We start from the raw sequence: 26,168 nt of genomic DNA, 5'->3' as shown, positions 1-26,168 counted from the left end.
TAGGTTGGAGATGGGTCTGAAGTTGTTTAGGGTGTCAGGGTTTAGACCAGGTTTTTTTAGAATGGGGGTAACAGCAGCAATTTTGAGGGAAGGTGGGACGATGCCTGTAGACAGGGAGGAGTTTATTGTTGCAATGATATGTGGAGAGAGAGCAGGGAGGGAGGCTTTGACAAAGCTGGAGGGGATGGGGTCAAGAGTGCAGGTGGCAGTTTTCATTCCTATGAGGAGTTCAGAGAGGTCAGTAGGGGAGATTGGGGAGAACCGAGACAGGGGATGGCAGGACAAGGGGGGGCAGGTGGTTGGAGGGGGAGCGGGTGCAGCGGTGGTCAAGCTGTTGTAGATGTTGTCAATTTTACGTTGGAAGAAAGAGAGGAAGGAGATGCAGTTGTCTACTGTGAATGACTGGGTGGTGGTGTTCAGGGGGCGGAGGAGTTTGTTTATTGTCGAGAAGAGTGCTTTTGGGTTTCCGGAGCCAGAGTGGATAATTTGAGAGTAGTAGGCAGAGCGGGCGCGGGAGAGGGCATCTTTGTAGTGTTGTAGGTGGTCTTTGTAGGCTTGGGAGTGAACTGTGAGACCCGTTTTATTGCGGAGTCTTTCAAGTTGGCGAGCACGAGTTTTCATCAGGCGGAGTTCAGGGGTAAACCAGGGAGCAGAATGGGTGAAAGAAACTGTTTTGGTTGTTACAGGCGCAAGCTGGTCAAGGCAGGAGGAGAGAGTGTGGTTGTAGTAGTCAGTGAGGTCGGAAGGGGTGTGGAGGTCAATGAAGGGAGAAGTGGACATTTTTTCAGAGAGGGTGGATGAGAATGAGGTAGGTGAAAGAGCGTTTAGCTTACGGAAGTTGATTGTGCGATAATGCCTTGGTGTTGGGGCGGGGATGTTGATGGTCAGAGTGATGGCTAAGTGGTCAGAGAGGGTGAGGTCGGAGCCAGAGAGATGGTGCAAATTTAATCCAGTGGAGCAGACAAGGTCCAAAATGTGACCACGGATATGGGTAGGAAAGTCGACATGTTGAGTGAGGTTAAAGCAGGTGAGTAAATCAGTGAAGTCAGTGGTTATTGTGGAGTCAGTGGAGTCCATGTGGATATTGAAATCACCAAGGAGGAGGATTGAGGGGGAGAGGGAACATAGCTGGGTCAGAAAGTAGGAGAAGTCAGACAGGAATGATGGGTGTGGTTTGGGAGGGCGGTAGACGACAGCCATGACTGACTGCGTGCGACCAGAGAGTTTAAAAGCCAGGTGTTCAAATGATGGAGCAGATGAGATGGAGATGAGGTTGGTCTTGATGTCTTGACGGTGGATAACGGCAATTCCACCACTTCGGCCCTCCGAGCGTGGTTTATTGACGTAGGAATATCCATTGGGTGTGGTGAGGTTGAGCGTGTAGTAGTCCAGAGGTTGTTGCCAGGTTTCGGTGAGACAGAGAAAGTCCAGTTTGTTATCCAGGATGTATTCGTTCAGGATGAGGCATTTGTTGTTGAGGGACCGGGTGTTGAACAGGGTGAGCTTGATGTTGTTTTGAACAGCAGGGATGAATTCAGGTGATTTAGCCAGGGTTCGTAGGCAGGACGTGCAATCGTGTGCGTTGCTGTGACCAGGTGCGCTGGGACGAAGAGTGAGAGTGCGCTGAGCCGACCAGAGGACGGGGATGGAGTGACCTGATTGCAAATAAACAAACTTACGACCGGAGCCACGGTGAATGTACCTGGGTCGTCGGAGGAGTCCATTTGATTTGATGGCAGAGATGCATGATGGGGTGGAGCGGGTATTGAGCAGAAGATGGTTGAGTGAACTGGTACAACCTCTGTCCGGATTCAAACCCGGTGTCGATGCGATCGGCCTCTGCAATACGTGCTTCGGAGATCTAATGTGCTGTAGATCGAGTACTGTGCCACCTGCCGAACCAGGGAATCCAATCCCGGGAGTGGGTTGGCGTCCAATTGCGTAAACTGATTAATCGTCTGTGAGTAGTCGATTACCATGCGTTTGCGATGATTTTCTGTCTGGACTACCAGAACTTTAGCCCTCCAAGCGATCGACTAGGTTCGATTATACCCTCCTTTAGAAGTCGGCTAGTTTCCTCTGCTATAAATTGTGTGTCAGCCCGCGAGTATCGTCGCGATTTAACAGCAACCGGGGTGCAGTCAGGAGTCAAATTTGGAAACATTCCGAACAGGGGTTCAATTTCATTCCCGGCCAGAGCACACACAGAGAGAGTATTGTCACCACCAAATTCCATTTCTAACCGTCCATGTCGACAGAGAAAATCGTGACCTAGTAGTACTTCTGCACATAACGTTGGTAAAACCATTAAATGCACATCCGGAAACATTCGGCCATTGATCACTAGCTTCATCCGGCATTTGCCTTTGGTATGCAGCCAAAGAGCTTGGGAAGCCATGAAAATCCTGCGCGTTGTCCCGAGAATTGGCCAGCCATGCTGCTGGACGAGCCGCAAGTCAACATAGCTGTCAGTAGAGCCCGTATCGATCAAGGCGTTGACCATCTGTCCCTCAATCATGACTGGAATAACAGCGTTGGTCAACCTGGGTGGCCATGTAGTTGTCGAAACATCCAGAGGTGGCGATCGAGCCACACGTGCGGGTCCGACGCCAGCTAGTGTCAAGCGTTGTGCGGATCGCCCCTCGGGCGATGAAAGAGTTCCCGTCAGGGGCGTTCATGCCGCGCGAAGCCTGCGCGGGGGGATCCCAGTCAAGGGCGCTCGAAGGCGCCTCGAAGGCTGCGAGTGGATCCTAGTCAAGGTCACATGAGATGCCGATTGTGCCCCGGACTGTACAAAAAGCATGGACAATGTCGAGCGAGTTCGCCGGCCCCGTGTTGATCGGCATACCTTTAAAAAATGACCTTTCCTTGAGCACGAATGGCATGTCGCTTCGCGCGCAGGGCAAACTGTTCTCAAATGATTTCGATTTCCACAAAAATAGCACTTGGCGTTACTCCCGACAGATGGGGTCGCAGCAGCAGCGGCTGTCACGCTCGGGCCCAAAGCCTCGAGAGTGTCCGTTGTCCCCGATTCCAGCGGAGGTTCAGCATCCACTCGCTCCACTGCCTCAGCCCTCTCCGGTCGCTCACCGGTTAGCCCCGCAGTGACATACGGGCGATCGTATGCCTCCGATTGTGTCTCCGCCTCGTAGTAAATGAGCGCCAACTTATGAGCTGTCTGAAGAGTTAGGTCGGTAGTTTCCAGCAATCTTTGACCTCTTATCGACGAGTGTATCCTGGAAACAAATGAATCTCTCATTAAATCGTCAAAGACCTGTTCATGGGACCTAGGTTCACCTGTACAGTCCTCGCTAATCAGCGGAGGTCCTGAACAAAGTGGTCGATGGATTCCGAAGGGTCCTGTCGTCGTGAAGAGAGCAGGTATCGGGTGTGGACCATGCTTCGAGTCTTGATGAAGATTCGACGTAGTTCCGCTTCAGCAGCAGCGTACGTGACGCACTGAGAAATGTACTGATAAACAGAATGGGAGACGCGAGAGTTAAGAACTGCGAGCTTGGTCTCATCCGTGAGATCAGCTTGGGTCCCCAGGTAACTTGTCAACAGTCGAAGCCAGTGCTGGAGCTGGGCAGCCGAGTCCGATGCTTGAGGATCCGCTCCGAAGATCGGTACGAGAATCAGCTTATGAGTCATCATTCTCGATCAAGACAAGAGACGATTGAGATTAATTGTTGTAAAAATCAGAGTTACAACATTGGCTCAGTTCATGATTTTAATCTCAATCGATCCCTAACAATACCTGTAAAGAGAACATCATATCAATATTCAGCATGCATCTGAATCAGTAATGGGTTTACATATGAGCACAAGCAAGCCTAAAACAAGTGGCGGTACGTACCATCTATTTATGCACTTACGTAGCATACAGTAAATGTCTCAGGTATGATCATTGCGCTGAATGACCGAGTTATTATAACGGCCGCATAGTGGACAAAAGATGCATGACACCTGGGTTCAGACTTTAGACAGAATTTCATGACAAAAATCTCTCGGCAATTTCCCTATCTGTGTTTATTTCTTTATTTCACATCTGTGAATTACATGTCCATGCACACGTGAATTTGAGTTTCTTTATTAATCCTGGATGTCAACACAATTCAGCCTTGAAAACCCAAGCGAAAAAAAAAAAAACTTTTTATTAAAGACTTCATGATTTTATTTCCTATTTTTATTTCCATCTTCACAAAACCACAGAGTTCTATAAATAAACAAGAGTGCGCAGTTCCTATACCGCTGACGTTATGATCGTGTGCACACATGAGGGCATGTCCGCCATTGCCAAAGAGGGCAAAAATTGCTCGGATAACCCGGATGTACATGCATTGGCGTACGAGTTTGAATGTAAACAATACGTAAAACTGTCACTCGTGAACAAAACCGTACCTAGGCGGTGTATAAGCATCTTAGCCAAATTACGGAAATAAATAAGAAAAAAGTATTTCCTACAAATGTATTTGATAAAAGAGTGTATTTTCTTACCTTAAATTGCCAATTTAGGGCTGAATGCCGATGTACAGCTTTGAACAGGTCATTTGTATTGGCGATATACACAGTTATAATGCAGTGAGTTAAGCTTTAACTTCGTAAGCTAATACAGTCTATTCCATGCAACAATCTGGGGTAACACTATAGCAATCATTCTAAAATGGAAACAAAATCAGTTCAAAGGCTGGTTCAAATGTCTAATGAAGTATGCAATCCAACAAAGTACAGCATAATGATCCCTCAATTCTGAACTTGAATTAGTGTGAAAAGTCCGTCGTGAGATTTCCGTCATGCTGTAACTTTAGTGTAGCCTGAGGGATTCAGTGTCATGAGTGTCGGCCTATTCAATTCACATGATTCAAGTTCATACTTTAGTGTAGCCTGAGGGATTCAGTGTCATGAGTGTAAGCCTATTCAATTCACATGATTCAAGTTCATGCATATTTCCAAATGTTCCTCAGTTCCATTTATTGTAGCAATACATCCGTCATAGGCAATAGGCATCTAGTAAAATCCACAGCCACATTCTGCTGACACACACAATTTTCAGGCACTTCAAGATGTACCGTACCCAGGAGAGCATCACAACAGTGATATCATTTATTGTCCTAAAAACAAAATAGTTTTTGTCAGTTGGTGTCTCCTTGGTGGCTTATTTTCATTAACAAAACGTTCTGTGTACAGTCTGCCATGATGATGAAGAATAGTCCTAATGAATAAGGAGCTGATTTTCTTTATCAGCTGAGTGACATGATCATCTTCTTCCATCAAGTATTGGTCAAGGCAGTGTTCATTCAGATCTGAGAAGACAGAACCATGCACGGTATTCAGGACTTCGAACTGAACTGACTTCAACAGATTGGAGGATGTCCTCATGGGTCCACCTTCAGTATTCAGATTTCTTGCATGCATGGACTAAAGTTGGGGACATTAAAGTAAGTTTAGTTAAAGTCCTAGCTAAACTAACATGAATTCAGTTGTGTCATGACATGCATTCATTGATGCATTCAATCATATTCATAATCATTGCGGTTCTTCATGTTCTTGCTAACTATAAATTTATGATTTTAAGCTTGCTCATTGTAAAGTCTGTCACTTTTCAAAGAAATAACTCTGACAAAAAGATTGTGAAAGGTTTATTTATGTCATCAAACAGTCAAACTAGCTGCCGAGTGTCGGACTGATGTGACTGAAATAGGCCTAAGCTTATGCATCATGATGTGCATTTGACTTACATTGCGCTACCGACTATGTGCTGAAAAGTCACGAAACGAAGTCAATTTTCACGAAAAAAATATTCGAAATACTCACTTGTGGTAAGAAATATTTATTCCCACTTTTCTTCTGTTGTGGCAATGCCAAACGGCACAGGAATGTGGCATTTTGGCAGCAATATTCTTGCAGCTTTAGTAGGTACATCACATGCGGTAAAACGTCAACGAAACTGAACCGTTGCAGTTTTTTGAACGTCGCGGCCGGCTGGCGTAAACAGCGCTGATTTGCCCTCTTTGGTAATGGTGGCTCACTCTTAAAAACGGCACAGGGTCACGTGATAGGTGCGCACTCTTGTTTATTTATAGAACTCTGTGCACAAAACGCATCTTCTTTTGGGCGGTGTATAATCGCTCCAAACGAAACAGGCATTACATGGTTTCCTTTGCTTGAGTTGTAATCAAAATGTACCTTTGTTTCTTCAAAAAGTAATTTATGATCGAAGACGTGTTGATTCAGTCTTAAAATGCAAATCAAAGTCCTATGGACCCCATGACTCTTCTTCATTTTTAATTGGTTTGAATCCCGGTAGATTGCTGAATTAACACCAGGGGGGTTGACTCAGCCTGTCATCCTTCTGAGGTCGGCAAATTGAGTACCGTACCAGTTCACTGGTAATTCCCTGTGTGTTGCAAGAGGGTACTAACAGGGTTGGCAGCAGCAAGAGCATCCGGCCGTAAAACATTGCTTCAAAAAGAGGGACCACGGTGCCTGAAAAAGGCAACCCCCACTCTGTGGGGGAAAAATGGCCTCTAAATGTGGTTCTTCTATAGTTGGTTTACATTGTTATGTACATTTTTGAAGTACTGTATTGTTTAATTCCATGGTTTGAAAAGAGTTGACTCGCTTTAAACAAACTCTGTATATACACCCCAGGAATATGTAAATATATAATTGGACTACAGTTCGATCCCGAACTTCAGTATTCACTCGTTGTACTTTTACTAAGTAATAATATAAATAACGAAGTCCTGGGAACGTTTTCTCATCTCTCCTTCTCCGTGCCCACATAACAGTCAACACATTCAAAACGGCTGTTCGAATACATGTTGCCGATTTTCTCAACTTCAGCTGAAACTGAGACTTGAACCATCCCAGCGACTGTGATGGTGAATTAGAGTCGAGATAAAGCAGTGAGGGAGGCTCAATGAATGGCCTTTATGTTACAGGCCTTTGAAAATGCATTTCGTTCAATAAACAGTAACTTTAATTGAATTTTCTTCCCGTTTTTTGAAACCGAGTCTAAAACCATGTCAGCGACTGTGAAAAATGAAATGAGATATCGAATTAGTCGTGATAAAACCGTGAGAGAGAGCAAGACACTGCAGGCCTAACAAAAGATGCCTCAAAGCTATGCGAGGAAAGAAAATGGTGGTGATTTGTTTTTGAAGCCCTTTCCAGAATAAGTGGAGCTACTCCTTCAACAGAGGAGGCCACACCCATGGACAGACTCACAGACAGAATCACCTATGGAGAATATTATATAGATAGCTAGATATATTTGTTGTTGTGTTCCTGGGGTAACCTGGGGATGGATAGCCAAACGAGCTTTAACTCCGAGGCGTTCAATCCAATGGCAGTGTGAATACGCGTGGGGGATGAGGGCAGTGAAGGGTAATGAAGCTCTTACCTGCATGGACCCCACTGGACATCTTCAAACCTGGTAATCAATTCAAACCGACAAGGAATTAAAATGTACTAATACCGGCTTTATTGAAAAGGAATGCCGGTAACAGAAGAATGCACGGTAAACTAAAATTCCTAACTCCACACGGAGTCATATCGAACACAAGGGGCATGCGTTCATAAAGGTGAAAATAATGTGTAGTGTTTGTGGACTTAGCTCTGAGTGGCTCTTGGACCCCGTCAGTCCGCGACCGGATCCCGGAGGTCCGTGCGAGGCAAACGCACTTGTCCTCGCCGTCTACTTCACATAGCACAGAGACGACGCACAGCCAGCACCAGCGGGCCAAGGAAGGACAATGCGGTCGCTCAAACTGATGAAAGCCAGGGACCACGAAGACAAAATGCGCGACTTCGTCCGCCTTTCATGAACACCAGGAAGTGAGAGGGTGTGGTGTGCGAATGCCACCGCCAAGAGCGAGCCCGAACTCCAACCACACACAACGAGGACCCAACGCAATAGAGCACCGTGTATGTGACCGTTCACTTGCAATGTCCCTGGCGCAAGAGGACAAAATGTCGGGGACACGGTTCTTTTGTTCTCAAAGCTCTGACGTCATCTGACGATCCCCGTGCATGCCCCAATCAGTGAGTCCCTTTCATCGCTCTATGGTACCGATCCAATCACTGCTCTGCGGGGCGTGGCCTCACGGACATGCCTGCTTGATGTTGCGATGGTGTTCGGTGGTATCATCGGAGGTGCTCAATGTCCTGCTTCCAGGTACTTTTATTTAATGTTTATTTTAGATGTAGCATGCATGGCTGGTGTGGTGTGTGTCATAAGGAACAGAGGAGAAATTGCAGAGGCAATTTACATACAGGGGAGTTACCATTAATCCCTAACTAATTAACATAACCCAACCCCTCGTCATGGGGACAAAGATACACTGACACGACATCTGGTCTAACTTATGTACATCAAGATGGCTACACGACATTCAGAGCATGGTACCAATACAATTCTACCTGGCTCTAAGGTATTGCATTGCCTACCGCCTATAAATGTAACAATATATATGTATATATATATATATACATATATATACAGTCATCCCTCGCTATATCGCGCTTCACTTTTCACGGCTTCGGTACATCGCGGGTTTTTCTCGCTAGTATATGTAAAATTATATATCGGATTTTTCATTATATCGCGGGATTCTGCGGCCTATAGGTATTTTTATTTTTTTAGATTTTAATTATTTTTGCGGTAAAATAAGCATTTTCTAGCCTAAAAAATTAATAATAATATAAATAAAAATCTAACACATTAATTAAAACCTATATTAAAAGAATATTACAGTAAATCGAAATAAAATACGCATTATAAATGAGTAGACAAAGAATCGCGCATTTTGAAAGTCCTGTATTCTGGGGGTAATTAACTTGTCCATGATTCTGGGGGTAATTAACCCATCCGTAAGGAGGGTTCTTGGACGGTTCTTCGCTACTTTAAGTAATTTGCAAGGTTGATGCCAAACTGTGTCCTGCAGTTTAATGATCAATATGGTTTTAAGAGTCAACATACTTTGGGTAACCTCTAATTTACAATAACTTATGTTTACAACTTAGAGACACATGATCATGATGACGATTTCGATGATGTTGTCTAAAGCTGCAATTAAATTAAGTCGCTGAGGAACATGAATGACCGAGGTTGAGGAGGATGGGATTTTTCGGTCATTACCTTTTGATACAGATGAGATATCTGCTTCATCACTGCATCAGATCAGGAATAACCACCCTCCTCACCTCCTCTCCACGCCCCACTGCTTCCTACAAATTAACCATCAGGAAGCTGCTGCATATGCAAGAGGAAGCTAATGCATTTCTTATTAATTTTCAAAATTAATCATCATCTCTATTTTGAATAGCTCATGAAGACTTCTTTATGCTTAGGCCTCAGGTTTGATTAAAGGCACTTTTGTCAATTATTGCCTTTTGCTTTCAAAACCACAATTCGCATCAATGTAAATACTTTGTTGTACTGTACTTGTGTAGTTCCATGATCATATGTGTATGTTTGTTTGTTAATTAATTGCAATTATAAAAGAACTTGCATCAATGTACTGTACAGCTATATATACACGTACAAATATTTTTCTAATACGTAAGGACTAAGGATGGGTCTCAAAAGTGTGTTTAAGAGTGTAGAAAGGGTTCATAAGAGCGTGGGAAAGGTTTATAAGAGTATGGGGAGGGTTTTTAAAGGCTTAAAATATATAAAAATAATAAAATAAATATATGGTTTCTACTTCGCGGATTTTCACCTATCACGGGGGGTTCTGGAACGTAACCCCCGCGATAAACCAGGGATCACTGTGTATATATATATATATATATTGTTGCGAATATGGAATTTGGCCTCCATATCCGCTTGTAAATATTCCCCTATTTTCCCCAATACTCCCCAACTATCCCCAATCCCCCATTCCCTAGTCCCATTGTCTGTAAACAACAATCAGTAGAGCCGACCTTCCCCTTTTTCCCCCATTAAATGTCGTGCCCAGGTCCACCGCACCACACGTAGACCACTTTCGGACATCTTGCTAGTTATTCTTAGTCTATGTCAGTTAAGGCCTCGTTTCCATTAATTATGACTCTTCGTTGCACCAGAATGTGATTATATGGCACCAGTAGTGAGTTTAGGACCTTTCCCATACCTCCTCCCATCTTCTTCCCCGTCTACAACAACAGAGGGGCACGGCGCTGCGCGGGGGGGAGTGTGCGTCCTCCCACCGGCTCGGTTAGCCGCCATCGACAATGCGCTCCAGACAACGCGCTCCAGACCATGCGCTCCACGGGGTTACCACAAAGGGGCTCCTTGTCAGCTCCTCGTCAAGGGCGGAGCCGGTAACCCCCCCGCACGCACCCAATGAGAAGCAACGTGCCGATTCCACGAGGCGGAGCTAACGAGCCGAGGGCGTGTCACTCCCCGCCGGATATACGCGGCCCCGCGCCGGATGTGACGTGAGATGCGCCCCCAGCTTGAGACGAAAAGACGCCACCTCGAGCGCTGTGCAACCTTCCGCATCTCTGGACCGGACCGGGTCGATCCTGCCCTGAGCCCAGGTGCACCTGGAGCCATCGACAACCGCTTTCCTGCCATCAACCCCCGTGTGAGTCAGCCTTGTCCCGTTTACCTGTCGTCTGTTGGGGTTAATATAAGGTTGTGTCTAAGTGCCTATCTTCCTTTGCTGTCCCTCTCGTCCCTGTAATCTGACCTTCCGTAACGAATATAATCTCCTCCGGAGGTGTTGAGAACTGAACCCTTGGAGTCGTGTCATTTGAAACCCAGCCGTGTGTCTGTTCCTTCATTGACCTAGCATAGCGCGACTAGTCAACTTCGAGTACAATCGGTAACTTGTGCAGACGTGGTCATCCCAAAACCGCTCGGTAAAATAACATCTAAGCCACGTCTGTAACAATTGGTGTCGAGGAGTGGAATTCGAACCCGGGACTAAATTTATTAGGCCCAAATTTGTAACAAGTAGAATCGATTCGGAGCGCGTTTCCCGCGCGTTATTAGGCCCAAATTTGTAACAAGTAGAATCGATTCGGAGCGCGTTTCCCGCGCGAAATTATAACGGCCGAAATTTGTTTTGTTGTATAATAACCCGAATTTTGAAAGTCGCGCTATGGCAGACCAAGACAGCTGGGGTCCGGTAGAGGAGAGTGAGGTAGGGTCGATCCAGGACCAAATTGAGGGACAAGAGGAGAGCGAAGCAGTGAGGGCGGCAGGGTCGCAAAATAGCGTTGTCATGCACGAGGTGGCCGCGGCGTCCACGCCCGCGACCGTAGTGGCGCCACTGGTGGATTCGAACCTTTTTATCCTGCAAATGAGGGCCCTTATGGAACAAATGGGTGAGCAATTGGGAGACCAAATTAGAGGTTTGAAAAGCAGTATGGGACAAATGGGGAACCGGATGGAGGCTCAGAATGAGCAATTGGGGGTAATGGGGAACCGGATGGATGCTCAGGGTGAGCAATTGTGGGTAATGAGGGACGAAGCGAGGGGTACCAGTGAGGGATTAGACAATAATTTTAAGGGATTAGACAATAATTTTAAGGGATTAGACATGAAATTTGGGAAATTAGACGATAGATTAGGGGAAATACAGGAGGGGTTAACGGGGGTAGAAAACAGAATGGCCGCTCAAGAGAATCAAATGGAAGGGATGCAAAAAGGGTTAGAGGGGTTAGAAAACACCATGGAAGGCAAATTGAGGGACATGAGGGACCAAGCGGAAAGGGAAGTTAACCAAATGGGGCAGCAGATAGAGGGGGTCAGAATGGGGGTAGAAACCAAACTGGATGCTCACAGGGAGGAAATGGAGCAGATGAGGGTGGCATCTGGGCAGGAGATGCAAGTGATGGGAGAAGAGATCAGAAGAGGTGTGAGTGAGGAGGTCGGAGGAGTGCGCGAGGAGGTGAGGCACTGTAAGGAGCACATGGAGAAGGAGGTGAGAAAGGGGACTGTAAAATTGCAAGGGGGCATAGAGGACCTGACGCAGGAGGTGGAGCAGCTGACGGTGGGACAAACGGAGTTAGTGGAGCAGGTTCAAAGGAACACTGCGGTATTAGGAGGTTTAAAAGCGACACAAAACGACATAAAAAACGACTTGATAGCGACAAAGAGGGAATGTCAGATGGTACGTGAGGGACTGACAACGAGGTTGGACGAGGTGAAAGAGGTAATGGAGACGAAGGACCGGCAGGTGAGGACGCACCTGGAAACGGTCAAGGTAGCCTTAGAGGATGAGCTTGAGGAGACGTACCGGGGAATAAAAGAGGTGAAGCACAAATTAGAAGAAGTGGAAGAAGGGATGAGCGAAATTAAGAAGCGACGGAGAGGGGATAAGAAAGAGATAAAAGAGGAGATAAAAGAATTGGTCCAAAGTCTGTGTTTGGATCGTGATGATGTGCTCATTAACCGGATGAGGGATTCGCAGGTGATGGAGGAGAAGCGAAGAGGAAGAGGACCCGGTGTAAGTGGTGACCAATATGGTCGTGCGTATGATGCGCCAGGGGATTTAAGAAGCTTGGGGGTCGAGATAGACCCGGGTGTTCGTGAGAGGCCGTTGGTGAAGTGTGCGACAGGTCTGGTGTGCGAAAGAGGAGGTGTGCGAGAAAGTCCGACTCTGGGGTGTGTGAGGAAAAAGTGCGTGCCAAGGAGTGAGGGTGCTGGCGAGAGTGAGTCGGTCGTAGCGCGTGTGCGAGGGAGCACATGGAAGCGTGGTGTGGTGAGTGTTACAGAGGGTGTGACGGGAGAGTGTGCGCGAGAAAGGTGTGTGACGGACAGGTGCATGAGGAAAGAGTGCGCTGTCAGAAGTAAGGAAGAGTGTCCACCTGTGGTGAGTGTTACAGAGGGTGTAACGGGAGAGTGTGCGCGAGAAAGGTGTGTGACGGACAGGTGCACGAGGAAAGAGTGCGCTGTCAAGAGTAAGGGTGAGTGCGTTGTCAAGAGTGGTGGTGAGAGTATTGAGAGTGACAAGGAGAGTGAGTTGGTTGTGACAGGTGAGCGAGGATGTACACCTGGGATGGAAGGATGCACACCTGGAATGGTAGGGCGTGAGTGGGAATGCACGCTGGAGTTGGTGGTGAGGCACATGGTTGGGTGTGCGAATGAGGGCACACCTGTGATTGTCACAGAGGAGGTGACCGAGGAGGGGGCGCGAAGCGGTGTATTGGTGAGGTGTGCGAGCAACGAATGTGTGCCAAAGTGTTCGGTGGTCAGGTGTGTGACCAAGGCTGTGAGTGGAATGGGTGTACCTGGGTGTGTAAGGAAGGGTACGAGGAGCATGGGCACAGCTGGATGTGTGAGCAAGGAACGGGCTGCGGGGTGTAAGCGTCCAGGTGAAGTATCGACGTTACACGGGTTAGAGGTTAGAGCGACTTTTAGCCGAAGCAGGCCCTCGGTGCGTGCCGGGCCTCGCTTTGAACGGCCGCGTCCAGGCTCCACTAGGCGGAGCTGGCAGCCCGATAGGAAGGGTCGTTATGGCGACCACGTTTTGTTGAGACGTGCCGGCAGGTCGAGATCGGGACATTGGATGGCTCCACGCCGAGGTGATGCGTGGGATCTCGGCCCGGGTAAGCCCCCGTCCCTGCACCGAGTGCCGGACGCATCCAGCCGCTGGCACAAAACAACCAGCATCCATTGCTTGGCTTTACGAAGCCGGGCTTTGGACAGGGATTGGCGCACCGAGAGGTATTAGTGAGTCGACTGGGTGATGAGGTTAGTGTTTTGGACCCAAAATTAGAGAAAAACAAAATTTGATGATTGGCAAGGGATTGGCAGTAGTGATTGGCAGATGATGGGCAGTGATTGGCAAAATTTTAATTTGTTGAAATTTGATGTGCAAAATTGGTAGAGAGAGACCCCCGATGTGGGTAAGGGTGGCATCCCTGCCACCCTTCCCATGGTGGGGGCAAAGGAGCAATAGCTTATGGGGTGTATGGCAGTGAAAACTAGCCCGGGTGGGTTAGGATATGGTGTGTAGGGATCTAGCGAGGATTGACATTAGGTGACGTTAAGTTTAGTTAGTGACTGATACCTGTAGTAGGGACGCAGGTAGATTAGTGTGGATGATAATGACGAGGGAGCGCAATAGTTTAAAGGGACGACTGGGAAGCGCAAGTTTCAGAAGGGAGTAGTTAGCTGAGATGATGCCGTGTTTGTGAGAATTGAACAGGTGTGATTGCACAGGTGTGCAACTGGACAGGTGTGTGGAGCAGTGTATGAGTAGTGAGTGTGTGGATCAGCGCGAATGCGCTTGGGGAGAGAAGGGTGCAGGTGGCACCAGGTGTGAGAGCACAGGTGTGCAGGTACAGGTGTGTGGAGAGAGTTGGAGTGAGTGGTACGGAGTGGTGTGCATGGTGCGAAGGTGTGGATGGGGGAAGAGTGGACCCCTTTCACGAGTACCCGGGGCGGGTAGTGTAAGTGTTAGGTAGAGGGTGCAGGTAAATTGTGGTTGGATATTGGCATTTGTGGTGCGGTTGCAGAATGGTATTGTGGATGGGTGCATTAGTGTTGTGGAAATGGCTGGGCGTGTAGCCTGTTAGTGTGTGTAGTTGGTTGGGCACTCCACCACTGTGAGGATGTCGGCCAGGTGAGGCCGCAGGTGGGCTCTGGGAGCCGGTAGTTGTGAGTGGGTGCCTGAGGATCCCGGGTGTGGATCGGGCAGCCCAGTGCCAGAGAGGGCACGGAGTGGGGAGAGCGCCAGAGGGCCTTCCCCAGGTAGATAGGTTAGGGTAAGGAACAGGTAAGCTCGGAGGCAACTACAGTGGTGGAGGTGTGCAGGTGGGTAGACCCGCTGGGAGAGGTACACGCCACAGCCCAGAAATTGTGCGAGGGCACCGGGAGATGAATCGGGGGAGTGAGACCCCAAATTGAAGAGCACCACAGTTTGGCCAATGGGAATTGGTTTTTAGAACCCATAGTGTAAGAGGGCCAATGGTTTGGCCGGAGAAAGACCCCGGGTAGTGTAAAGTTGTTAAAGTCATTTAGGAGATAGTTAGGATTGATGAACCTGTCGCACCATACGCAGCCACTTACCTGAGGTGATGATGATGACTCCACACCTGTGTTTTCTTGGTTTGTAGCAGGAAATGAGATTGCTGTGGATTTGTGAGACGCATCACGACGTGGATGAGACATTGGGGTGATTCCATCTCTCCCTCCCTAGGAGGGACTGATGATGAATTGGTAATGGCAAATTTTGATGTTGAGTTGAAAATGGCAAATTTTGATGAGAGTTGAAAATGGCAAATTTGATTGGTTAGGAGGGAGAGAAGACGAATTTGGTTTATGGGAGGAACGGGGAAGACAGTAGGGATGTTTGTTGATTTGTAAAGTAGATGTTTATGGGTAGTGTTGTGTTTTGTGGATGCAGTAAGGGGTAAGGGAGGGGCCATGTAGGTTACCTGGTGGGGGGGGGGCGTACGATAGGAACGTACCTGTCTCACCTGGTTCCCATGTGCCCCCAGTGTGCATCATCTTGTATTGCGTGCACTTTTGCGCCCTTACCACCTTACTCACTTGTCTTCTTCTTTTGTCTCCCACCTCCGAGGATCTGGCTTTGGGGTAGAGAGAGAGGAGAGAGCGGTGCTGGCTACGCAGTTGTGGGCCTGCACTTTCGCTGCTTGCTGCTTGGATCGATACACCATACGGACCGCAATGTTTGTGGCCACCCACAATGGACCGCAGTTCTTTTGCGGCCAAGCACCACCCGTGGAAGGACCTATGGGTCAACGTGGCACCTATGCCAAACAGGTGAACCACTTATAGTTGACACCACTGAAGGCCAAAATACAGAAATGGACGCGGTTGGCGCCTTTCTTTATTTTTGAAAAGAAGTAAGAAGGCCAAGTGCACCACACGAAGGCAAGACCAGCGGCAGAACATCGGCCGGCTGCGACACCACACAATGATTTATAAACACTTTATTGGTGCACCGGATGGTGCTCACTGTGTGATGGGGTGGTGCTTGATGCTTGGAAGGGGTGCTCTGCACGTTATTAAAGGCCGTCGGCCACAGAGCACTCGTGGGTTGGTGTATCGATGCTGGCAAGCGTGCTCTCTCTATGCATAACATCTGCATGTGTTCCTCCAAAAACAGGTCCTGGATCGTAGTGTAAATATCAGCGTAGTCTTGTGTAAATAATGCTCCCTACCGGCTGTATGTTTAGTTTGAGAATTCTTTCCGGATTCGGTTATCCTGTGGGTGTGTTTCTGTGAGGAGAAGGGTGCAACGTCGCAGGGGGACATATTTACTCATTCGTGAATATCTGTAAAACTGTCGCACTCAGGGTAGAGTTAATAGTAGAGGGAACTACATTGCGTGCCACACTAAAGTAGGTAAAAATTTATCGGGTCGGGACACCCCGAGGGTAGAGAAGGGTGCAATGTTGCGAATATGGAATTTGGCCTCCATATCCGCTTGTAAATATTCCCCTATTTTCCCCAATACTCCCCAACTATCCCCAATCCCCCATTCCCTAGTCCCATTGTCTGTAAACAACAATCAGTAGAGCCGACCTTCCCCTTTTTCCCCCATTAAATGTCGTGCCCAGGTCCACCGCACCACACGTAGACCACTTTCGGACATCTTGCTAGTTATTCTTAGTCTATGTCAGTTAAGGCCTCGTTTCCATTAATTATGACTCTTCGTTGCACCAGAATGTGATTATATGGCACCAGTAGTGAGTTTAGGACCTTTCCCATACCTCCTCCCATCTTCTTCCCCGTCTACAACAACAGAGGGGCACGGCGCTGCGCGGGGGGGAGTGTGCGTCCTCCCACCGGCTCGGTTAGCCGCCATCGACAATGCGCTCCAGACAACGCGCTCCAGACCATGCGCTCCACGGGGTTACCACAAAGGGGCTCCTTGTCAGCTCCTCGTCAAGGGCGGAGCCGGTAACCCCCCCGCACGCACCCAATGAGAAGCAACGTGCCGATTCCACGAGGCGGAGCTAACGAGCCGAGGGCGTGTCACTCCCCGCCGGATATACGCGGCCCCGCGCCGGATGTGACGTGAGATGCGCCCCCAGCTTGAGACGAAAAGACGCCACCTCGAGCGCTGTGCAACCTTCCGCATCTCTGGACCGGACCGGGTCGATCCTGCCCTGAGCCCAGGTGCACCTGGAGCCATCGACAACCGCTTTCCTGCCATCAACCCCCGTGTGAGTCAGCCTTGTCCCGTTTACCTGTCGTCTGTTGGGGTTAATATAAGGTTGTGTCTAAGTGCCTATCTTCCTTTGCTGTCCCTCTCGTCCCTGTAATCTGACCTTCCGTAACGAATATAATCTCCTCCGGAGGTCTTGAGAACTGAACCCTTGGAGTCGTGTCATTTGAAACCCAGCCGTGTGTCTGTTCCTTCATTGACCTAGCATCGCGCGACTAGTCAACGTTCGGGTATAATATCGAGTATAATCTTGTGCAGACGTGGTCATCCCAAAACCGCTCGGTGAATAACATCCAAGCCACGTCTGTAACAATATATATATATATATATATATATATATATATATATATATATATATATATATATATATATATATATATATATATATATATATATATATATAAAGGAGGAGTGTCTGTGTGTGTGTCTGTCTGGATGTCCGCTTATAACTCAAGAACTACACATCGGAGAAAAGTTTTAGACACAGATTCGGAATCAGCATAAAATCCTGGTGGTTATAGGCTACTTTGTATTTTAATATCAATGGTTTAAAAAACCGGGCCAGCTGCAATTCCATGGTGTAGTTTGTGGCGGCGCTATTGCCCCTTTCCGATCCCGCGGTTGCACGTACGTATGGTATACTGTACGTACATATTTATATATTTTTAATGTGCTTTTTATTGTATTTTAAATTGTTTTTTAGCTTATTTTATTGTTAATTTATGTACTATTGTATTTATTTTAAATATATTTTTAAGGAAAACAAATGTTTTCACGTCCGTAGGAGTGACGTAATGTCGCACATAATGACAAAATGCGCGCCATTTTTTTGCGCCAAGAACGAATAAACGGTTTTTTTTTTTAGTTGAGATTTTATTCGAATTCGAATTCCATTAAATTTCAACTGTTGGAAACAATAATTATTTCAACTGTTGGAAATTGAAATAATTATTGTTTCCAACAGTTGAAATTTAATGGAATTCGAATTAGAATAAAATCTCAACCAAAAAAAAAACGTTGCATTTTAAAATTATGACGTCATCAGCGTATTTCGGAACGTTAATTTTACAACTTCATATTCGGAATCAGTACGTCCCAGAGAAACTACAGCACACCTTAAATGTTTAAAAAACCTTCGGGTTTTAAAATTATGACGTCATCAGCGTATTTCGTAACGTTAATGTTTCAACTTTGACGACAATGACTTCCGACTTCCGGGTTCGGAATGCGGGACCAATGCCATTTGACAGGGAATAAAAAATAAATGCGACATTCAATTGACGACAATGACTTTCGACTTGACTCCCCCCCTCCCCCTCCCCTCCCCCCTCCCCTCCACCCTACCCCCTCCCCTTCTCCCCTCCCCTTCTCCTTCCCCCCTACCCCTCCCCCTCCCTCCTTCCCCTCCCCTCCACCCTCCCCCTCCCCCCTTCCCTCCCCCCTCCCCTCCCCCCTCCCCTCCCCCCTTGCCCCTCCCCCTCCCCCCTCCCCCTCCCATCCCTCCACCTCCCCCTCCCAATCCCCCCATCTCCTCCTCCCCCTCCCCCCTCTTCTCCCCTCCCCCCCCGTTCCCCTCCCATCCCCTTCCCCCTCCCCTCCCTTCCCCCACCCGGCAATGCCGGGTACTTCCCATGGCCAGCTGTACGTGGGCTGCTCGAGGGTTGGAAAACCCAGCAATCTTTATGTCTTGGCACCAAGTAAGAAAACCAGAAATGTTGTATACCAAGAGGTTTTGAGAAATTGACAATTGACAAAACGTCATGTAGGAAATGTACTGTGATATTGCTCTAAAATATACATGTTCTTTTCATCATATATTTGTCTTATTCTTATTTTCAACCCGGGCGAAGCCGGGTACCTCAGCTAGTATATATATATATACATACAGTCATGGCCAAAAATATTGGCACCCTTGCACTTTTTTAGAATAATGCACCATTCTTTCCAGAAAATTGTTTAAATTTAAAAATGTTTTGGTATCCACATATGTATTTCTTTGGGTTGCGGTGGAACAAAATAAAAAAAGCTGAAAAAATTACTAAATATTAGCATATTCCACACAGAAATCCTAAAGTGGCCCGGACAATATTATTGGCACCTTTTCGAAGTTGTTATAAATAAGTAGATTTGAAGCAGGTGATGCATATGTCTATATATATATATATAGATCCGTGCAGTGTCTGTCCTGTGTTGTCACTGAACTACTTTCTCAAACTTTTGTGAAATCGTACCAAACTTCTGGTATGCACATATCTCTCCCGTCGGTATGTCCTAAGGGTATTTTTTTTATTCCAATTTTTTTTTGGGGGGTGGAATTTTTTCGGGAATTTTTTTTTTCAACTTAAGTTTTCAACTTCAATTGATTATAAAATGTAATATCACGTATATTACAAATACATTGTGCAAAATAATTGTTTGTGTTATGGTTGGTGTGAACCATAACAAAACAGCAACTCAGGAACAGTCATCTAATGTACATATCTGGACAGTGTCTCTGTTATCACTGAACTATTCCCTCAAACTTTTGTTTCCGTGGTTGTGAAGTATTTTTAATAACGTGGTGGTGAGGTGTTTTGAATTTCGTGGTGGTGAGGTGTTTTGAATTTCGTGGTGGTGAGGTGTTTTGAATTTCGTGGTGGTGAGGTGTTTTGAATTTCGTGGTGGTGAGGTGTTTTGAATTTCGTGGTGGTGAGGTGTTTTGAATTTCGTGGTGGTGAGGTGTTTTGAATTTCGTGGTGGTGAGGTGTTTTGAATTTCGTGGTGGTGAGGTGTTTTGAATTTCGTGGTGGTGAGGTGTTTTGAATTTCGTGGTGGTGAGGTGTTTTGAATTTCATGGTGGTGATGTGTTTTGAATTTCGTGGTGGTGAGGTGTTTTGAATTTCGTCGTGGTGAGGTGTTTTGAATTTCGTGGTGGTGAGGGGTTTTGAATTTCGTGGTGGTGAGGGGTTTTGAATTTCGTGGTGGTGAGGTGTTTTGAATTTCGTGGTGGTGAGGGGTTTTGAATTTCGTGGTGGTGAGGGGTTTTGAATTTCGTGGTGGTGAGGGGTTTTGAATTTCGTGGTGGTGAGGGGTTTTGAATTTCGTGGTGGTGAGGTGTTTTGAATTTCGTGGTGGTGAGGTGTTTTGAATTTCGTGGTGGTGAGGTGTTTTGAATTATGTGGTGGTGAGCTGTTTTGAATTTCGTGGTGGTAAGGTGTTTTGAATTATGTGGTGGTGAGTTGTTTTTAACTACGTGGTGGTGAGGTGTTTTTAATCACGTGGTGGTGAGGTGTTTTAAATTACGTGGTGGTGTGGTGTTTTAAATTATGTGGTGGTGAGTTGTTTTTAACTACGTGGTGGTGAGTTGTTTTTAATCACGTGGTGGTGAGGTGTTTTAAATTTCTTGGTGGTGAGGTGTTTTAAATTATGTGGTGGTGAGGTGTTTTAAATTATGTGATGGTGAGGTGTTTTGAATTACGTGGTGGTGAGGTGTTTTGAATTACGTGGTGGTGAGGTGTTTTGAATTACTTGGTGGTGAGGTGTTTTGAATTACTTGGTGGTGAGGTGTTTTGAATTTCGTGGTGGTGAGGTGTTTTGAATTATGTGGTGGTGAGGTGTTTTGAATTTCGTAGTGGTGAGGTGTTTTGAATTTCGTGGTGGTGAGGGCTTTTGAATTTCGTGGTGGTGAGGTGTTTTGAAGTTCATGGTGGTGAGGTGTTTTGAATTTCGTGGTGGTGAGGTGTTTTGAATTTCATGGTGGTGAGGTGTTTTGAATTATGTGGTGGTGAGGTGTTTTGAATTTAGTGGTGGTGAGGTGCTTTGAATTATGTGGTGGTGAGTTGTTTTTAACTACGTGGTGGTGAGGTGTTTTTAATCATGTGGTGGTGAGGTGTTTTAAATTACGTGGTGGTGTGGTGTTTTAAATTATGTGGTGGTGAGTTGTTTTTAACTACGTGGTGGTGAGTTGTTTTTAACTACGTGGTGGTGAGTTGTTTTTAATCACGTGGTGGTGAGGTGTTTTAAATTTCTTGGTGGTGAGGTGTTTTAAATTATGTGGTGGTGAGTTGTTTTTAACTACGTGGTGGTGAGGTGTTTTTAATCATGTGGTGGTGAGGTGTTTTAAATTATGTGGTGGTGAGTTGTTTTTAACTACGTGGTGGTGAGTTGTTTTTAACTACGTGGTGGTGAGTTGTTTTTAATCACGTGGTGGTGAGGTGTTTTAAATTTCTTGGTGGTGAGGTGTTTTAAATTATGTGGTGGTGAGGTGTTTTAAATTATGTGATGGTGAGTTGTTTTTAATCACGTGGTGGTGAGGTGTTTTAAATTTCTTGGTGGTGAGGTGTTTTAAATTATGTGGTGGTGAGGTGTTTTAAATTATGTGATGGTGAGGTGCTTTGAATTATGTGGTGGTGAGTTGTTTTTAACTACGTGGTGGTGAGGTGTTTTTAATCATGTGGTGGTGAGGTGTTTTGAATTATGTGGTGGTGAGGTGTTTTGGATTATGTGGTGGTGAGGTGTTTTGAATTATGTGGTGGTGAGGTGTAATCGTACCAAACTTCCAGTCTGCACTTACCCCTCCCCTATGTGTGTGCTGAGGGGTTCTTTCTTGAAAAAAAAATATTCAACCAAAATCTTCAACCTAAATTGCCTATAAAAATGTAATATCACAAACACGACAAATACATTTGTGCAAAATAATTGTTTGTATTATGATTGGTGTAAATCATGACAACACAGCAACTCAGGTGCAGTCATTATCCTCAGTTAAAATAAGCCCGTTCCTCAGTAACGACGCGTGGTGAGGCGAGCGCAGCGAGCTGAGCCAAGCTAGTATATATATATATATATATATATATATATATAATGGATGCTGATGATGGTGTGATTCGTCACTTTCGGTGAATCTCTTCCCTTCGTTGGTGTGCTCACTAAGCATTGTGCATTGTGCGATGGCTGTATCGGTAAAAATGGGTGGTGAGCAGGTGAGCTGGTGCCAATGAAGGGAAAAAACATGCACAGACCAACGTTTAAACTTTAAAGTGATAGAGGTGTGTGCTTTTATTTGTTTTTGATGAGTGGTCACCCACCGCAAAGCGTTTAAGGCCACTCGAGGTGGGGGCTCCACAAAGGAAAGTATAGATATTAGACAGAAAGGAGGAATCTATTGAAATTCCTCTTCAATTGAGGTAGGTTAGGATAGAGGAGAAAGCAGAATGCAGGTAAACTGTTCCAGAGTGATACCGTGTGGGGAGGAGGGGGGTAACGAGCAGAAAACACATAGTCTTACTCCTTGGGACAGATACAGTGTGCTAAAATAGGCCATCATTCTTAAAGGTGCTTGTTTTCTTGAGAGTATTGTAAATAAGAGTGCACACTTTCCAGTATTCAGTAAATGAAGCCATCACGGAGATATCTGCATTTGTCGTCAAATACGTCTTAACATTTTTCATTTATTTTCGACCTTCCTTGCACCAGTACTCTTAATTACAAATAGTGAGTTTCAAACTTTGCACAGTTAGATAGCAAATGATAAATAAAGCCTTTTTCAGTGAAAGGTAAATTGATGACCTTTGACCTACTGACCTAGTTTTTTGACCTAAAAAGTCAAAATTGAGCCAGGTAAACAAAAGATTCATTTTCAGCACCAAAAACAGTTCAGAAAAAGTTGTTTACCAGCTCTTCCATTAAAATGCTTCATACAGCTTAACTAGCCACATTTTTGGAATTTGGCACTTGTCCATTGTTGTTTTTTCCTAGTTTCCTTTTCGCAATTACATTTTTCAGCTTTTGTTGGAGCTCGAGCCAGAGTTGAAGTGCATTGAAGCTGTGAATTGTGGCCTGAGTTAAACTTAAGAGCTGTAGGAGAGATTAGAATGGAGGACAAGCATATCCCACCCAAGGTGAGCTGCTACCAGCTACCTGAAGCGAGTGTTTCTGGGATAAAAACCGACTACTACTATTATTATTATTCATTCCTCATGAAGTGATGAAAAAAGTTATTTTCTTGTCTCAATCAGGGGAAGTCTGCAGGCCTCCACCAGCATGGGTGGAAAATGGCAATCTGACGAACTGGAAGCGAGTGTTTCATCATGGTGAACGTGCACAATATGAATGCAAAGACGAGAACAAACTGATTGGAAGAAGAATTTGTGATAATGGATCTTGGACGGATCAAGATACACATCCACAGGACCACATCTGGTGCAAACAAAGTAACTCTTCAGTGGAACCATGTTGTTTTTGTGAAGAGTGTTATGGTGTGAAGAGTGTAAAGGCATGATGGGCCAAATGGCCTCCTGTCTAATTTTTTATTTATAATAATAATAATTCATTTATTTTGTATAGCGCTTTTCAAGAAAGCCCAAAGGCGCTTTGACAGAGTGGAAAACATAATGCATAACAATACATGAAAACAACAATTGCAAAAAGACAAGAATCAATAGGGAAATATTTAAAGCAAAAGGAGGGAGAAGGAGAGGAGATAGTCAGGGGTTAAATGCTGTGGGTTGAATGTTGAATGCAGTGTTGAACAGGTGGGTCTTTAGTGATGTTTTGAATGTGGTGAGTGAGGAGGAGTCTCTGATGGTGTGAGGTAGTGAGTTCCAGAGGTTGGGAGCAGCGATGGAGAAGGCCCTGTCCCCCCAGGATCTGAATTTGGTCCGGATGGAGAGGGTCAGGAGGTTGGTACCAGCAGAGCGGAGGTTGCGGGTGGGAGTGTGTCTGGAGAGGAGGTCAGCCCGTCTACTCACCCATTCCCGGACCCGTGACCACATCACCCCTGTCCTTTACAAGCTTCACTGGCTCCCCATCCCCCAGAGAATCCAGTACAAAATCCTCTTCTTGACATACAAAGCCCTCCATAACCTGGCCCCATCATAAATGTAAAATTATTATTTGAAACTTTCAACAGAAAATGGCTGACATGGAAAATGTGATCCTGATTCCTAAGGTCGGAAAACAGATTGAAAGTGATAAAATACGCTTGAGTGTAAAGGTTTGGAAAAAGCAAGCCTTTAGGAATTGCACTTCAAGCCATTCCTTCCATTTCTGCTTTAGTGGGGCACTATCATAAACACATTGTGCAATTTGTGATAAAAGTACAAAATTTGGCACAGAGATAGACCATGGATCATAATATATATAATACACATAGATAGAATAATATATATATATATATATTGTTGCGGATATGGGATTTACATCCATCCATATCCGCTTGTAAATATTCCCCTATTTCCTCAATACTTCCCAACTATCCCCAATCCCCCCATTCCCTAGTCCCATTTTCTGTAAACAACACTCTGTAGACCCGACCTCCCCCTATTTCCCCCATTAAATGTCGCATCCAGGTCCACCGCATCTCATGTAAGACAACTATAGGACATCTTGCTAGTTATTCTTAGTCTATGTCAGTTAAGGACTCGTTTCCATTAATTCTGACTCTTCGTTGCACCAGAATGTGATTGTATGACACCGTTAGGAAGTTTAGGACCTCCCAATACCTCCCCGCAGCTCTTCCTCACGGTTCAGCAACAAAAACAACAACAACAACGGCGGCGGCGCGGGGAGTGCGCGTCCTCACTCCGGCTTGGTTGGTAGGGGGTGTTGGGAGTGCACCAGGCCTTTCCAACGAGCCGCCATCGAGCATGTGCTCGACGGGGTTACCAAGTAGGGGCTCGCTGTCAGCTCCTCGTCAAGGGCGGAGCCCGGTAACCCCCGCACCCAATAGAAGCGGCGGACCGGTCCCATCTGGGGCGGAGCCAACAAGCCGAGGGCGTGTGACTCCCCGCTGAGCATGCGCAGGAAGAGGGAGGTGACGTCAGATGCGCCCTGAGCTTGGAGAGAGAAGGACGCCACCTCCGAGCGCCGTGACACCTCCCCGCATCTCTGGACTGGACCGTGCTTGATTCTGCCCCTGAGCCAAGGTGCACCTTGTGCTATCGACTGCCTGTCCTTCCCTGCCATCAATCCCTGTGTAAGTCAGTCTTGTTCCGTTTGTCTGTGGTCTGTCTGGGCTAGATAAGATTGTGTCTAAGTGCCTATCTCTTCTGTGTCTTTACCTCATTACCTTGTAATCTACCCCTTTTCTCCCCCACTAATTATATCCTCCTCCGGAGGTCTTGAGAACTGTACCCCTTGCGTCGTTTCATTCATCCCAGTCGTTGTGTCCTTTCCATCATTGATTTAGCGTAGCGCGATTTGGCCAACGTTTGAGTGGAATCGGGTGAGTTGGGGGTAATCGGGTAAAGTGTGCGAACACGGCGGCCATTCCGCTCGGTCAAGCAACATCTTAAGCCATGTCCGTAACAATTGGTGTCGGTAAGTGGGATTGGACCCGAAGCGCGCTTCACGCGCTCGAAATTATTAACGGTGAAATTTGTTTTGTTTTAAAATAAAAACCCGAATTTTGAAAGTCGCGCTATGGCAGATCAAGACGGCTGGGTTCCGGTAGAGGAGAGTGAGGCAGGGTCGATCCAGGACCAAATTGAGGGACAAGAGGAGAGCGAAGCAGTGAGGGCGGCAGGTTCGCAAAATGGCGTCCTCGCGCACGAGGTTGCGGGCGCGCAAAATGGCGCCTCGCACATGGCTACGGCGGCCGCACCTGCTGCACAAGTGGGAGGGATGGCCCAAATGCAGGCCCTCATGGAGCAATTTATGGTACAAATGCAGGCGTCCCTCAACCTGCAGAAGAACGAGATGAGGGCTCAGAGTGAGCAATTGCGGGTAATGAGGGATGAAGCGAGGGGTACCGGTGAGGGATTAGACAAGAAATTAGAGGGGTTAGACAATGGGATAGAAGGGGTGAAACATGGGTTAATGGGGGTAGAAAACAGAATGGCCGCTCAAGAGAATCAAATGGAAGGGATGCAAAAGGGGTTAGAGGGGTTAGAAAACAGTATGGAAGGCAAATTGAGGGACATGAGGGACCAAGCGGAAAGGGAAGTTAAACAAATGGGCAGCAGATAGAGGGGGTCAGAATGGGGGTAGAAACTAAATTGGATGCTCACAGGGAGGAAATGGAGCAGATGAGGGTGGCATCTGGGCAGGAGA

The 26,168-nt window shown here is 46.4% G+C and overlaps 2 protein-coding genes and 1 long non-coding RNA gene across 22 annotated transcripts in view; 2 read left to right on the top strand and 1 right to left on the bottom strand.

Annotated features, from left to right (window-relative positions):
- The window catches only part of LOC137410750 (uncharacterized), a 660,974-nt gene that overhangs the window by 386,333 nt on the left and 248,473 nt on the right, over positions 1–26,168 (bottom strand). The window lies entirely within an intron of this gene.
- LOC137431102 (complement factor H-related protein 4-like) overlaps positions 1–26,168 on the top strand; it is a 160,252-nt gene that overhangs the window by 24,758 nt on the left and 109,326 nt on the right. For 10 of the 20 annotated variants that reach the window (XR_013624054.1, XM_078781472.1, XM_078781459.1 and 7 more), the window contains exon 2: positions 23,135–23,329. The exons of 6 other annotated variants lie outside the window; for them this stretch is intronic. Coding sequence is in view for 12 of the 14 variants with exons in the window: in XM_078781472.1 (XP_078637598.1) it covers positions 23,135–23,329 (195 nt within the window). In the remaining 2 variants the exon portion in view is untranslated. The remainder of the gene's footprint in view (positions 1–23,134; positions 23,330–26,168) is intronic. 4 more of the 20 variants (XM_078781458.1, XM_078781457.1, XM_078781465.1 and 1 more) reach the window with 1 other exon arrangement.
- LOC144892915 (uncharacterized) lies at positions 9,804–17,286 on the top strand. The gene is made up of 2 exons (XR_013624038.1): positions 9,804–10,574; positions 16,715–17,286. It is a non-coding gene; the product is annotated as an uncharacterized LOC144892915 (long non-coding RNA).

This window comes from Myxine glutinosa, chromosome 7 (genome assembly GCF_964187855.1).
Source record: "Myxine glutinosa chromosome 7, kmMyxGlut1.1, whole genome shotgun sequence".
NCBI lineage: Eukaryota > Metazoa > Chordata > Myxini > Myxiniformes > Myxinidae > Myxine > Myxine glutinosa.
Note: the sequence above shows the minus strand (reverse complement) of the source record. Positions and strands in the feature narration are given on the sequence as shown.